The 11,885-nt window shown below is 43.5% G+C and overlaps 1 protein-coding gene across 4 annotated transcripts; it reads right to left on the bottom strand.

The window, feature by feature from the left end:
- Positions 1 to 1,576: 1,576 nt before the first annotated feature.
- Positions 1,577 to 11,619, bottom strand: zbtb18 (zinc finger and BTB domain containing 18). 4 transcript variants are annotated; one of them, XM_007234676.4, is made up of 2 exons: positions 11,237 to 11,619; positions 1,577 to 6,581 (listed from the first exon to the last, which is right to left on the bottom strand). In XM_007234676.4, the coding sequence occupies exon 2, from the start codon at positions 6,565 to 6,567 to the stop codon at positions 4,948 to 4,950; it is 1,620 nt and encodes a 539-aa protein (XP_007234738.1). In that variant the 5' UTR covers positions 6,568 to 6,581; positions 11,237 to 11,619; the 3' UTR covers positions 1,577 to 4,947. The 4 variants fall into 4 exon arrangements, with proteins under 4 accessions (XP_007234738.1, XP_049337416.1, XP_007234737.1 ...); XM_049481459.1 differs by lacking the exon at positions 11,237 to 11,619 and adding an exon at positions 10,995 to 11,195; XM_007234675.4 differs by lacking the exon at positions 11,237 to 11,619 and adding an exon at positions 8,792 to 9,859.
- Positions 11,620 to 11,885: the final 266 nt, after the last annotated feature.

Here is an 11,885-nt window from a genome sequence, read left to right as displayed (position 1 = left end):
AATTTAAGTGATTTAGCGATTTAGAAACCGCTCTGGTGAGATTGTGTAATTGCACCGAGCATAAGGAGCACGAGTGCATGTTAACATGTAAATAAACTGCTGTGTGAAATAGACTACATACATTAAAATATATGTTTTGTTCATTTTGCATTTATGAAATACTGTCAAAAAGTAGAGAGCAGTTACATCCAACAAACCTACCAGACCACTATGTTTTAAGAATGACTATACTAGACATTGCAGGGATGTTTGTTTCAGGACAAGGATACCATTTATTACATTTATTTCTTTCCCTCCCAAAATATTTCAACTTAAGAGGAACAACATAAAAGATTTCTGCTTTAAGACTGATAATTAATATTTTTATGGTATTTTTATATTAAGAAACTATGGAAAGAAATCCTTCTTTTCAATGTTTTTCCTTTCTGCAGCAGTAGAAGGAAACGTAAACGCTGCCTATATGAATGATCTAATTAGGTATTATTCATGAAACGGTGGAAAACTAACAATCACAAACACAAAGTTTTGTGTCCTCAATTATTGCTATAATTTTTCAAGTAAAACAGCTGTTTTTCTAAAGCAATCTGTCACAAATAACCCTAAATGTGGGTCAATTTAAAATTTTATGACATTCAACAAAGGGTTAATGAATTCATGAGTTATAGGATTCTGGTGTAGAATTAAATGTTTTTAAAAGTATCTGAAAATGCTGGATTTTTTTTTATTTCAAGCATAATTAGGGGAATGGTGTGAAACGCTGTAAACGAGTGGCAGCTCAAACAAACTCCATCAGGAAGGGGGTTGTTTGGGGGGAGGCGAAGACACAGCGTTTAAAAAAGTGAGGATAATAAAATTCATCTGACAGAAAGGAGGTGGTGGGGTGTGTGTGTGTGTAAGGAGGAGTGGTGGTGGTGGTGGGGGGCAGGGGGCTTACAGCACAGGGCCATCTGTGGATGAGGCCTGTTGAGTAACGCTCGCTGACTTTTATAAGAAAAAAAAAGAAAAAAAGTGGCCAGTCTTCAGAGCATCTGTAAGGCCAGGTTTGCGGCAGCGCAGATGATGAGCCAGACAATGGATAAACCTGACTTGTTTTGCTAGAGAACTGTACTTCAGGAGCTTTGGCAGCACACTCTGTGTTTGTGTGTGTGTGTGTATGTGAGGGTGTGTGTGTGTGTACGAGGGGGGCAGGGGGAGGGGTTAGTCTTCGTCAAGCTGCTGCACATTTTCCCAGGTCCAACCCACGGCTTTGCTGGAGCACCAGCCAGATATTAAAGCAGCAAATATACACGGGCCATGCATGCTCGCTTACGCGCACACGCTCGCACACGCACAGACACACTCACACACATCCGGACAGTACCCAATCCGCACAGACCTCACACACTCTGGAAAACATGTTTCCACCCACGCAACATCTACAGTAAATAAGATTATTCAACTGAAGGCAAAAAAAAATAACACACTCTTCCTTGACAGTCTATAAATCGTGACTATCTCCGGCAGTTCCAAAGTTCATTCGCATTGAAAAAGAGAGAGAATAAGAGAGAAAACAGGAAAGAACAGCACTTCTCAGGAATGAAGGTACTTATAATTTATTGCAGTTTGCACACAATTTAAAAATTTCACCAACAGCACACCAAAAAGTACAAAACTAAACAGCCTCATAATTTACTTCCCTTGAGAAAATGAAACATACTATGATTGTCAAAGCTAAATGCCTAAATCCATAAAAAGAACAAATGTCAACATACCAAAAAAATCTCATAAGGGAAGCAAATACATGTGAAGGCAATCGGCTTCTTTTTCAAAAAGCGATTGTCCTTTTTAGTTGTTTTTTTTCTCGACAGATATATCGTTCGTTCTTATCCTCTCTTCTCCTACGTGCTAGGCTTAATCAATTTTTAGTCCTTGATCTTCTTCACGCTGGGCATTTCCGTTATTTTCAAGTAAACTAAAAGGTTTGTCTATTTTACGGACATGCTTCATACGCCGTTTCACAGCATCATTGCCATTTGAACAGAAGTGAAACAAAATACATCCAGTAAACTCGCCCGTTCCAGTTCTTCTCCCCACTCTGAGCATCAATAGGCTGTTAACAGTAGTTTAAGGCGGTCAAGTACAATAGTAGAAGCCAGCAAAATGAAATGAAATTAAAACAAAACAAAACAAAAAAAAAAAGAAAACTCTGAAAAAATAAAAAATAAATCAAAATAAAATACAAACAAACCCACAATCAATCTTGTTTTTTCTTCTTTTTTCATATTTTAGAGTGCAAAAGATAAAAGTACCACCGTGCAAAACGCCCAAGGAGTGCGCGCTGTCTGTCGGCAAGATCAACCCTTTTTTACTAGCTGTTGCACCAACCAAAATCTACGCTGGGGAAGCTCAAGCCCCTGAGGGCCAAAGAGGCACGCGAGCCCTCCCTTCCTCACTCCCTCACTCCCTCTCACTCCCCCACCCCTCCTCCTCCGGCCCACCATCAGCGTGGAGCCTCCGATGCCTCCTCATTCTGTTCAGCAGCAGCAGCAGGCCAAGCGCTCAGCACTGCACTCAGCACTGCGCTCGCTCGCTCGCTCACTTACTTACTTACAGCTCCATGACAACAGCGCTTCTCCAAATTTAGGTTTTCATCTGTTTTTTTTTTTTGTTGTTGTTTTTGTTTGTAGGGTTTTTTTGCCGTTTTGTTTTGATCGTTAATAATTTTAAATGACAAATGGTGTTTAGATGAACTTTTATCTAGTTAACTCTTTCACATTCACTTTAAACAAAAAGTAAAATTGATAAATTATACAAAACAAAAAAAATAAAATAAAACAAAATATATATTTTCAAATCACACACATAACAATGAAATGTCATTCTACAGCACTGTAACCATTTTATTCATCTAGAATTTATAGATCTGAACTTAATGTAATAATGTTAATGCGTCTTTCTTTTAATTAAGAGTTAAAATCATAAAGGCATCTTTTTCTCAGCATTAATCTAATTTTGTTAAGCTTTTTTAAAAAGGTGCAACCAAGCATGCCAAACATTTTCTCCTGTCAGAGGAAGGATTATGCTTTGAGTACAAAAGAACAAAAACAAAAAAAAAAAAAAAAAACAAAGCACACCACACACTCTCACACGCACACACACTGACATTCACTCAGTCAAATCACACAGATTGGAGCTTTATGCTGTTTACCGATACTTCAGCCTTTGCCACACACAGTAGATCTGATGAGCCCATCTTTACAGGAGCCGACACAGGAGTTATAACAGCAAACTGAATCTTCATGGCCACGGAATTTGAAGCAAGTGCCAATCGAACGGATAAATAAATAAGTTACTGACAAACAAAGAAAAAAAACTAACAAAAAAGCTTGACACGTTTCAAAATGCTAGACGCGAGTAAACAACAGTTGGAGACCAGCAGTTGGAGAACAGCAGCGCGTGAGGAGGTGCTAAGCAGGAACCACACTAGCTTTGGAACAAATGTTCAGCAGGGGTTAAGCCTCCGCTGACACACCAGCCCCGTATCAAACTCCTGCCGTCTACTATAAGCCTGGAGCAAGATGCCTCGTGCACACAGACACACTTCAACATCCCACCTAACATCAGTGCATTTACACCTTACATCTTCACAGCCCAGCAGAATGTCTTAACAGGAGTCACCATAGGAGAAAAAAAAAAATAATAATAATAATAATATTAATAATAATAATAAAAAACCTACTTAGGAATCGAATGAGTTCAATAAAAAATACACTCTCCAATGCAAAACAACAACAAAAATAAGAGTAAGTTAAATAAAATTCATGCAATTTCTACAGCTGTAATATTAAAGTATATATATATTTTTTAAACAGACAGGTGCCCTGACTGTAATGAATCGGTCAATTACAGTGTACAGTAATACAGCAATTCACATCTTCTTTAATATACATGTTGGACGTCATGCAACAGATCCCATTTTGAAAACGAGAAAAAGAAACAAACAAACAAAAAAAAACAGAACAAATTAAAAATTAAAAATACACTACAGAAATCTCTCTAGAAATGCAGCGAACGTAAACCCAATCTCAGTAGAAAACGAGTGTTGAGAGTCTGCAACTAAATCAAAGATGAACAAATCATCAGTTCAATCAAACCATATAAAAACGTGTCAATTGATATGAAAAAGGAGGCTGTACATTGCATGAGTGCCTTTTTTGTCTTCTATCAGTCAAGTTTCCTATCACAAGATTTCCAAAAGGAACAAAAAAATGTACAAGAGCCTAAATAACACAAGCTTGGAGCTTCTCGAGCAAAATCCTCGCAGGATTTAAAGGACTAACTTGTTAACACGCAGCGTCTGCGTGCCGCCACACTCACACACCAGGTATGATATTTGCAAAATAAAAAGGTATAGTAGTGCACGATATATATACACACACGCTCGCGGACGAGCCTCGTGTGTACAGGTAAATATAGGATCGTAGTACCCGTTTAGTGTATGCTTATCAGTTTTGAACTTCTTCAGTGTATTACCTGAAATCTTCATGATTTTTCTTTTCTGTTCATGGCATGTTCAATAAAATCCAGGAGTGTAAAGGAGTTTATGTGTATACACTGTCAAATCCAGATTCACACAAATTTTTGTGTCAAGAGGTGACAGCTGTAGCCAGCACCCATGTCTTTAAAAATAAAATAAACGAATAAAAAACACAACTAAGTAAACCAGAAAATAAAAATCAGTAGTAACATTTTTTTCATGTGCTAGTAAAGTGCAATTTAACAAGATAAGCAATGTACATAGAAGAAACATGACTGATGCAGACCTTTTCCACCACCTCCCTGCCCATCTCTTGACCCCCTTACCTCTCTGCCTCACATTGTCGCTCTCTTTCTTTCTTTCTGACTCTTTCTCTCTCTTTCTTGCTCTCTTAACTTAAAAAGCAATTTGAAAGGGGTTTTCATTAGCTTTCATTTCCACAGTTCTTGAGAACTATCCTCCAGCGCCCAGTCTCTGACTGTGGGCAGGTTGAGAGTCTCACTCTTGACGGACAGAGAGTTGACCAGTTCGCAGTGGAACTTTCGGATGTGCCGGTAAAGGTCCCCTGACTGCGTGAAGCGCCGCTCGCACCACTTGCAGGCGTGCGGCTTCTCGCGTGTGTGCACCACGGCGTGCCGGCTCAGGTTGTGCGAGTACTGGAAGCTCTTGCCGCACGTGGTGCACGTGTAGGGCTTCTCGCCCGAGTGGGTCCGCTCGTGGCGCTTCAGCGTGTACATGCAGGAGAAGGTCTTGCCGCAGATGGAACAGGTGGGCACGTTGACGTCGCCCGCCGGCTTGGCGCGGACGCCCTCCTGCTCACGGAAGTGCGTGCTGAGGTGGATCTGCAGGATGTGCGGGCTGGGGAAGACCTTGTTGCATAAAGGGCACATGAAGATCTGCGCGTGCGGTGCGCCCAGCATGCTGGACACGTAGGGTAGCAGGGAGCTTTCCACGCTGGCCGCATCCTGCCCGCGATCACCGTCACCGCCCAGCACCTCGCTCTCGTCCTCCACCGTCTTGCTGTCCCGCTCCAGCTCACCGGCCAACGACGCCTCACGCAGAGCCGAGAGGTGCGCTTCCAGGCCCAGTCGCCTCTGCTGGACTGAGTGGATGGCATGGGTGCCATTGGTGCTGGGCGGCTCCTTCAGGCCGCTGTGCTCCATCTCGTACTCGCCGCTCGCCAGTTCGTCATCATCAGAGCCCGCATCCTTCTCTACCTTCACCTGCACTAGTGCATTTTGCAGGCTATCTGGGGTCACCGGGCCGCAGAAGTAAGGGTTTCCGCTGGCCACAACCTCCCCAGGGGGCCCACTCAGGCCAGACTTTACTGACAAGTCCAGGACACAGTCAGCATCGGCAGACACCCTGCGGGAGGGCACTGATCGGCGGGACAGTGAGCCAGTGGAACTGCTCGGGCTGCCGGCCGGGGACTTGCCGGTGTCAGGCCCGCGGGGCTCTGCCTCTCTGGGGCTGGTGGCTGGAGAGGCAGTACGTTCTGAGGCCAGCCGCATCCACATGCTGCCCGGCTCCTGCAGACAGTCCCGCTTGTTCTCCAGCTCCTCGTCATCGCTGTGCAGCAGGTCAGCGGTGGCTGGCCGACCTGTGCTGCCGCCTTCCGAGAAGCTCTCCACTTTGTCTGAGCAGCTGGATGCATCCTCCTCGCGCTTGGTGCTGTCAGCCTCAGCTGTTGCCTTCTGCTTAAGCTTCTTCTTGCACACTTTGACAATGTCATACATGTGGAGGTAGCTGGCGGCGGCCAGCACATCCTCCACGGGCAGCGATTTGAACTGGAGCTTCCCCTCGTACATGAACTCGAGCAGGAGAGCAAAGGCCGGGGCCGTGACAATGTCACTGTTCAGATGAACAATGTCCCTTTTGTCCAGCTGGTCCTTGTAAAAGAGATGGAAGTACATGCTGCATGAAGCCAGCACCGCACGATGGGCTCGGAACTGGGCATCGCCAACCAGAACAGTGGAGTCACAAAGGAATCCCTGATGCCTCTGCTCGCTCAGACACTGTAGCAAGTGTCTGCTGTGGTCTGGAAACTCCATGCTGTCTTCATAACCTGCAAAAGACCGCAGATGTTAGAGAGGCCCAGTAGAACAACAATTGTTTTGTTTGCAGCCCTGTATGGAACTTCTTTCTTTTCCCACCCGCTCAGTCTCGCTCTCTCTCTTTCACTCACTCGCTCGCTTTCTCTCTCCCCAATGCACACAGACACACACTCACTGGCTCTCACACACTAATTCTCTCTCCCCTCCCTCCCTCCATCCCTGTGGGAACACTAGAAAAATGTTCACCACAGAGCCGACATAAAAGGATTATAAAGATTCAAGTTCAAACAAATAAAATCACAATATCTGCGATCCCCATTTTTCTTTTCAATTCTCTGCCTCCTAAGTGTATCCAGCTGTGTGTGCGCTTCATATTTAGTTTCAGTAGTTTTTACAGGCTTTTCATTTTACACTTTCTTTTATGACTTTAACTAGAAAAACAGATTAATCACCAGTAGAACTTAAAATGAAAACAAAATTTGTTAAATTGCTTCAGAGATCTTGCTAGTGCGAAAGGTTTGAATGCGCAGTGTTAAAAGCTGAAGTCCCGATGCCACAGATGCCTGCGTGCAAGTCACTTCACTGCTTTTCCTCTTTGTGCTCCTGGAGCAGTTATTTTTAATAACCCACTTTGGCCAGGATGGTGCGTTTAGGTAACAGGCTTACAGGTACACAAACAGCTCAACAGCACAGTCACACTGCAGCAGCACTCCTAAGAGAGTCCTAAGTACCGTGATCTTTAAGGTTACGACACGTAAGGTAGCAGAACATCAGTGCAACTGATGTTACAGTAGTTGTTATAGTACACAGTCAACCGCCAAACTGAAAACAAACAATTCGCTCTAAATAAAATACAATTAAACTGTGCACTAAGGCTGCATCTAATTAAAAAAATCAATAAAGTCAAAGAGGAACATATAGAGAAATGTTAAAATCACACCTGTTACTCGTGGAGACAGCTCCCGCCTCAAAAAATGCATGGGCACCATGTTCAACCAGCGCACTTAAATGAACTCATTTGAATCTTCATTTAAATCTGATTGGGATACCAAGCCAAACCCCCCCTTAAACAGTGCTCAGACCTTCGTTAATGAGGGGCTTACGGGGAGGGGGCAGACGTGGGACAGCCAACCCCTAGCCAACCCCTCCTCCTCCTCCTCTTCCTCCTCCTTCTCCTCCTCTTCTCTCCCCTCCCCAAATCTTTCGAGAAATGGAACATCCTCCCCAAAGAGGCAGCCCACAGCAGATTTACAATACAATCACTTTAAGTGCCCTGTAGTCCACATCAATCCTAATCCTTAAGATGGCTAAAAATAAAGATTGCAGGACAGCTCGCAAGGTAGCAGCGATCAAATTAGGAGGCTCGGAGGACAGAGAGGGACAGAGAAGGAGGCTTATGAACATCTGATCCAGCTGACTGAGGCCATATGGCAGCTGCTGCCCAGATAAAGAGATTAAGACTAGGAGGAGTGCGATTACAGCTGTCTAGCCAATTCAGGCAACTCAAATCTGCAAGTTCTAAATTAGTCACCAACAGTAAAAAAAAAAAAAACATGCATAAGAGATAAATCTGCTGGACAGTTGTTTAGTAATTTTACAATTTGAATTTTTTTATACATTTTGAAACAGACTATTTCTATTATATTTGGCAGTGCCTTTACAGATTAAAAAATATATATTTACAGAGATTTACATGGAAATCCTTTTAGAAATTAAAATCTGGCAAAATTATTTTTAAAAGCATTTAAGCTAATTATTTAGCCGCACAAATAATACTTAAAGTTAACCAAAAATATAGTATATATAAACAAAAAATAATAAACAATCTATCTTAAAAACACACATTAAGAAACTTTTTTCTTTTTCTTCGCGCTAAATGCAACACAAACACACCGCACAAACAATGGCACAACTGTTAGATCTTGGCTACCGTTCGCTATTCACAGCAAAGCAAGTGAAACCAAAACCTACAAACAAACAGCTTTAATGAAAAGCTCGCCTGGTAACCTCGTCCTTACAACAAGAAGTGTCACTCGTCCCTATCCTGGTAACGCTATCCCGACACAAATCTTACTACTTCTTCTCCTCTTCACTGCACTGATAACAGTCACACAAAAGAAAAGAAAAAAAACCTTAAAAACTTAACAAAAGCCTAAATAGTTCCCTATTCAGAACACATGGCTGCTGGCCCGAACCCCCCCTGTCCGGTACGGTACAGTACCTGCAGTACGCATCAACTTGATTAAGTCCACTGTTGTGGTGTTGTAGTGTCTGCTGCTGCTGCTGTAGTTCCCTTCACAGAATCAATGAAGGTGGTAGTAGGAGGAAGAGCAACACAGAGAGAGAGAGGGAGAGAGAGAGAGAAACAGAGAGAGGGAGGAAGAAAAAAAAAATCAAACTGCGAGGGACAGATGCAAAGTGGAGGAGATATTGGAGGGGAATGCGATGCCTCCTCCTGCACACAGATCCGCACACACACTAACTCCCAGTCTGTGCGGTAGAAGAAAAGACTGGGGGATGGCAGCCTGTCAGCTGCTCTGACATCATGTTCAGATGGAAATGCTACCTCCAGCTGTGCTCCTTTTAGTGCCATATGCTACTCCTCTACACTCTTGCCACCAGCCTCTCCTTTATACAACTTTGTTTCTCTTTCTCTCCCTTTAAAAAAAAGCAGGGGGGTGGTGGTGGTGGTAGTAAGGAACTGTTGAGAGGTGATTCTGTGGAAACCTGGCCAATCCACCCCTCCACCCTCCCCCCCTTTACTTGTAATCTCCCAGCAAAGGAGAACTTTTGAAAATAGGTCTGTGTGAAAGCAGACACTTTTTTTCTAACCTAGTTTCCAGCACAGAGAATTTAAATACCCTCAAGTTTTTTTCTCCTCTCTTTCTCTCTTGGTGTTCTCCTTCCAGTAACCATAAACAAAGGCCAGCACAGCGCATTTGCAACTGACAGATCCACGCAGCTGATATTGTTTTCGGCTTCTTTATGGTTCACTGGCCGCACCATTACTGTCATTCATTTTACTAACCCTTTTGGGCCAGTGACGGCCAGGCAGGGGGGTGAGAAATAAAATAATGGACAATGAGAACAAGCCTATAGACCTTATAAGTAGGATCGCAACAACAACAAAAACTGTTACTTAAGAGGACTGCTTGACACTTAATATGAACAGTTTTTTTTGCTTTTGTTCCTCAAACAGCAGAGTTACACAAAATGTGTCTATTTTTTTTTTTACTAGTTAGCTACATAAATCTTATAGCCACAAGTCTGAGGACAAGGCTCAAGTAGATAACACTACCACTACAAACACTACTAATAATAATATAACAATAATAATAATAATAATAATAATAAAACAACAACAATAATAATTGTAATAATAATAATTGTAATAATAATAATAATAATAATAATAATAATAATGCTATGAAGAAGAAGAAGAAATGTATAATAATACAAGTAAGTTATACAACAGCCACTGCTTTTCCACTTAAATGTCAGTCCATACGTTTCTAACAGCTAACTACAGTTTTTTTTAAGATTTATCAAACGTACAATCCTGAGGAAACACAATGAATGAAGCACAAACAGCTACCTAAATTTTAACTTTCTAACCAAAGCACTGGGTTTGAGTTTTAACGCTAACTATTTCCACAATTTTATCTAATTAACCACAAACGCCTCCTTAATTACAAACCAATTTTTCTCATCATTATTAGTGACTTTATTATAATTATTTCGCCAAATAAAATATGAACAGCATTTTTTGTGCGAGTGCAGCTGGCTGACAAATGTGTCAGTAAAACTCACACAGCACAGCTGCACACCGCCTCATTCACACTTCACCAGCCTGCCAGACTCAAACTTGTGCTTACACCCCGCAAAACAGACAAGCGACCAGGCTGCTGTGCTAACTTAGCGACTTTTAGTTCTCTAAACTCAAACTAAAAAAAAAAACACAACAACAATAAATAAACCACGGGACAACACAGTGGCAGATTTCCACTAGCTCTCGGGAACTATCTGACTGACTCGAGCAGTCCGAGTGTCGCTTAGCTAGTTAGCTAACTAGCTTAACTAACTGCGTAACCTAGGTAACGCTAGCTAGCTGGCTAGTTAGTAAGCTAACGCTAGTTTATCCCACTTACGAGCTAGTTAACAGTTAGCTAAGTAGCTAACCGAAGTTAAGTTACTTATAGGCGAAAATACACGGTGGCTCCAGGGTTCTTCACTCACTCCCACTCACACATTTATACACACACAGCGTTCAGCATTGTGGAGGAGCAACACACACAGCACAACACACACGGTGGGTCGGTCGGTTTGTCGGCTGGCTGGCTGTTTCCACCGCTGCTGACCCCCAGCCGCACACTGAGGGGGGAGCTAGCTAGTGGCTAGCTTAACAAAAAAAGTCACCGATCTACCTGCAGGGTTTCAGTTCTGGAGCAGGCCCCGTTTCAACGGTCAGCAGCGCGACGCAACGGTCGCTCTCCAACGAGTGTTTTAACTACAGTGTGAAGCCAAGAACCGTTAAAAAAGAGGAAAAAACAAACAAACCAGCTCGCCACTTTTTCCACACCGATCGAGCCCCGGCTCAGCCCCCCCTAGTTAACTACAGCTAAACATCTCCTTAAAGAGCACCTCGCGTTTTATAAAGCCCACTTACAGACAACAGAGCTCCAGTTCCTCCTCTCCCGCTTCCTCCGCTCCAATCTTCTCCGGGAGAGAGAAGAAAAAAAAAACAAACCAACTGGATCGACTTTCAACGGCTTTCCATACCAGCCCGCCGTGGCATAGAGACGCAGCGGCGGAGAGAGAGAGAGAGCAGAGCTGCGGCGGCGGCAGCAGCCAGATGTTTCCGAGCTGTTGCTACTCAACTCTCCAGCGAAGAGGAAGCGCTTGAGTGGCAGCGCGAAAGCCAATGGAAGAGGCGCGGAGGGCGGCGGAGGCAAATTGGAAGCAGCCGCTGAGGGGGAGAGAGGGAGGGATGAGGCGGCTCGGCGTAGGTTGACACCAGGCAACAGTGAGAAAGCAGAAAAAAAAACAGAAAGGGCCGAGCGGACTGGTTCCTACAACAGACTGGCGCAGAGCACGGAGAGGGGGACCGGCCGCGCACTGATACCTGGGTACTGTAGTCAGAGCGGGGCGGAGAGCAGGAGCAGGTGCAGCAGCAGCAGCAGCAGAGCCCAACTTTACACTGGATCATACACTGGATCACAGGCTCACTCACTGACTCACAGACTGACTGACTGACTGGAGGTGGGAAAACTATATTATACCGAATTAGAATTATTACCATGATATTTATGTAAGGA

The sequence above is a fragment of the Astyanax mexicanus genome, chromosome 7, assembly GCF_023375975.1.
Source record: "Astyanax mexicanus isolate ESR-SI-001 chromosome 7, AstMex3_surface, whole genome shotgun sequence".
Lineage (NCBI taxonomy): Eukaryota > Metazoa > Chordata > Actinopteri > Characiformes > Acestrorhamphidae > Astyanax > Astyanax mexicanus.
This window is presented reverse-complemented; position numbering and strand designations above follow the sequence as displayed.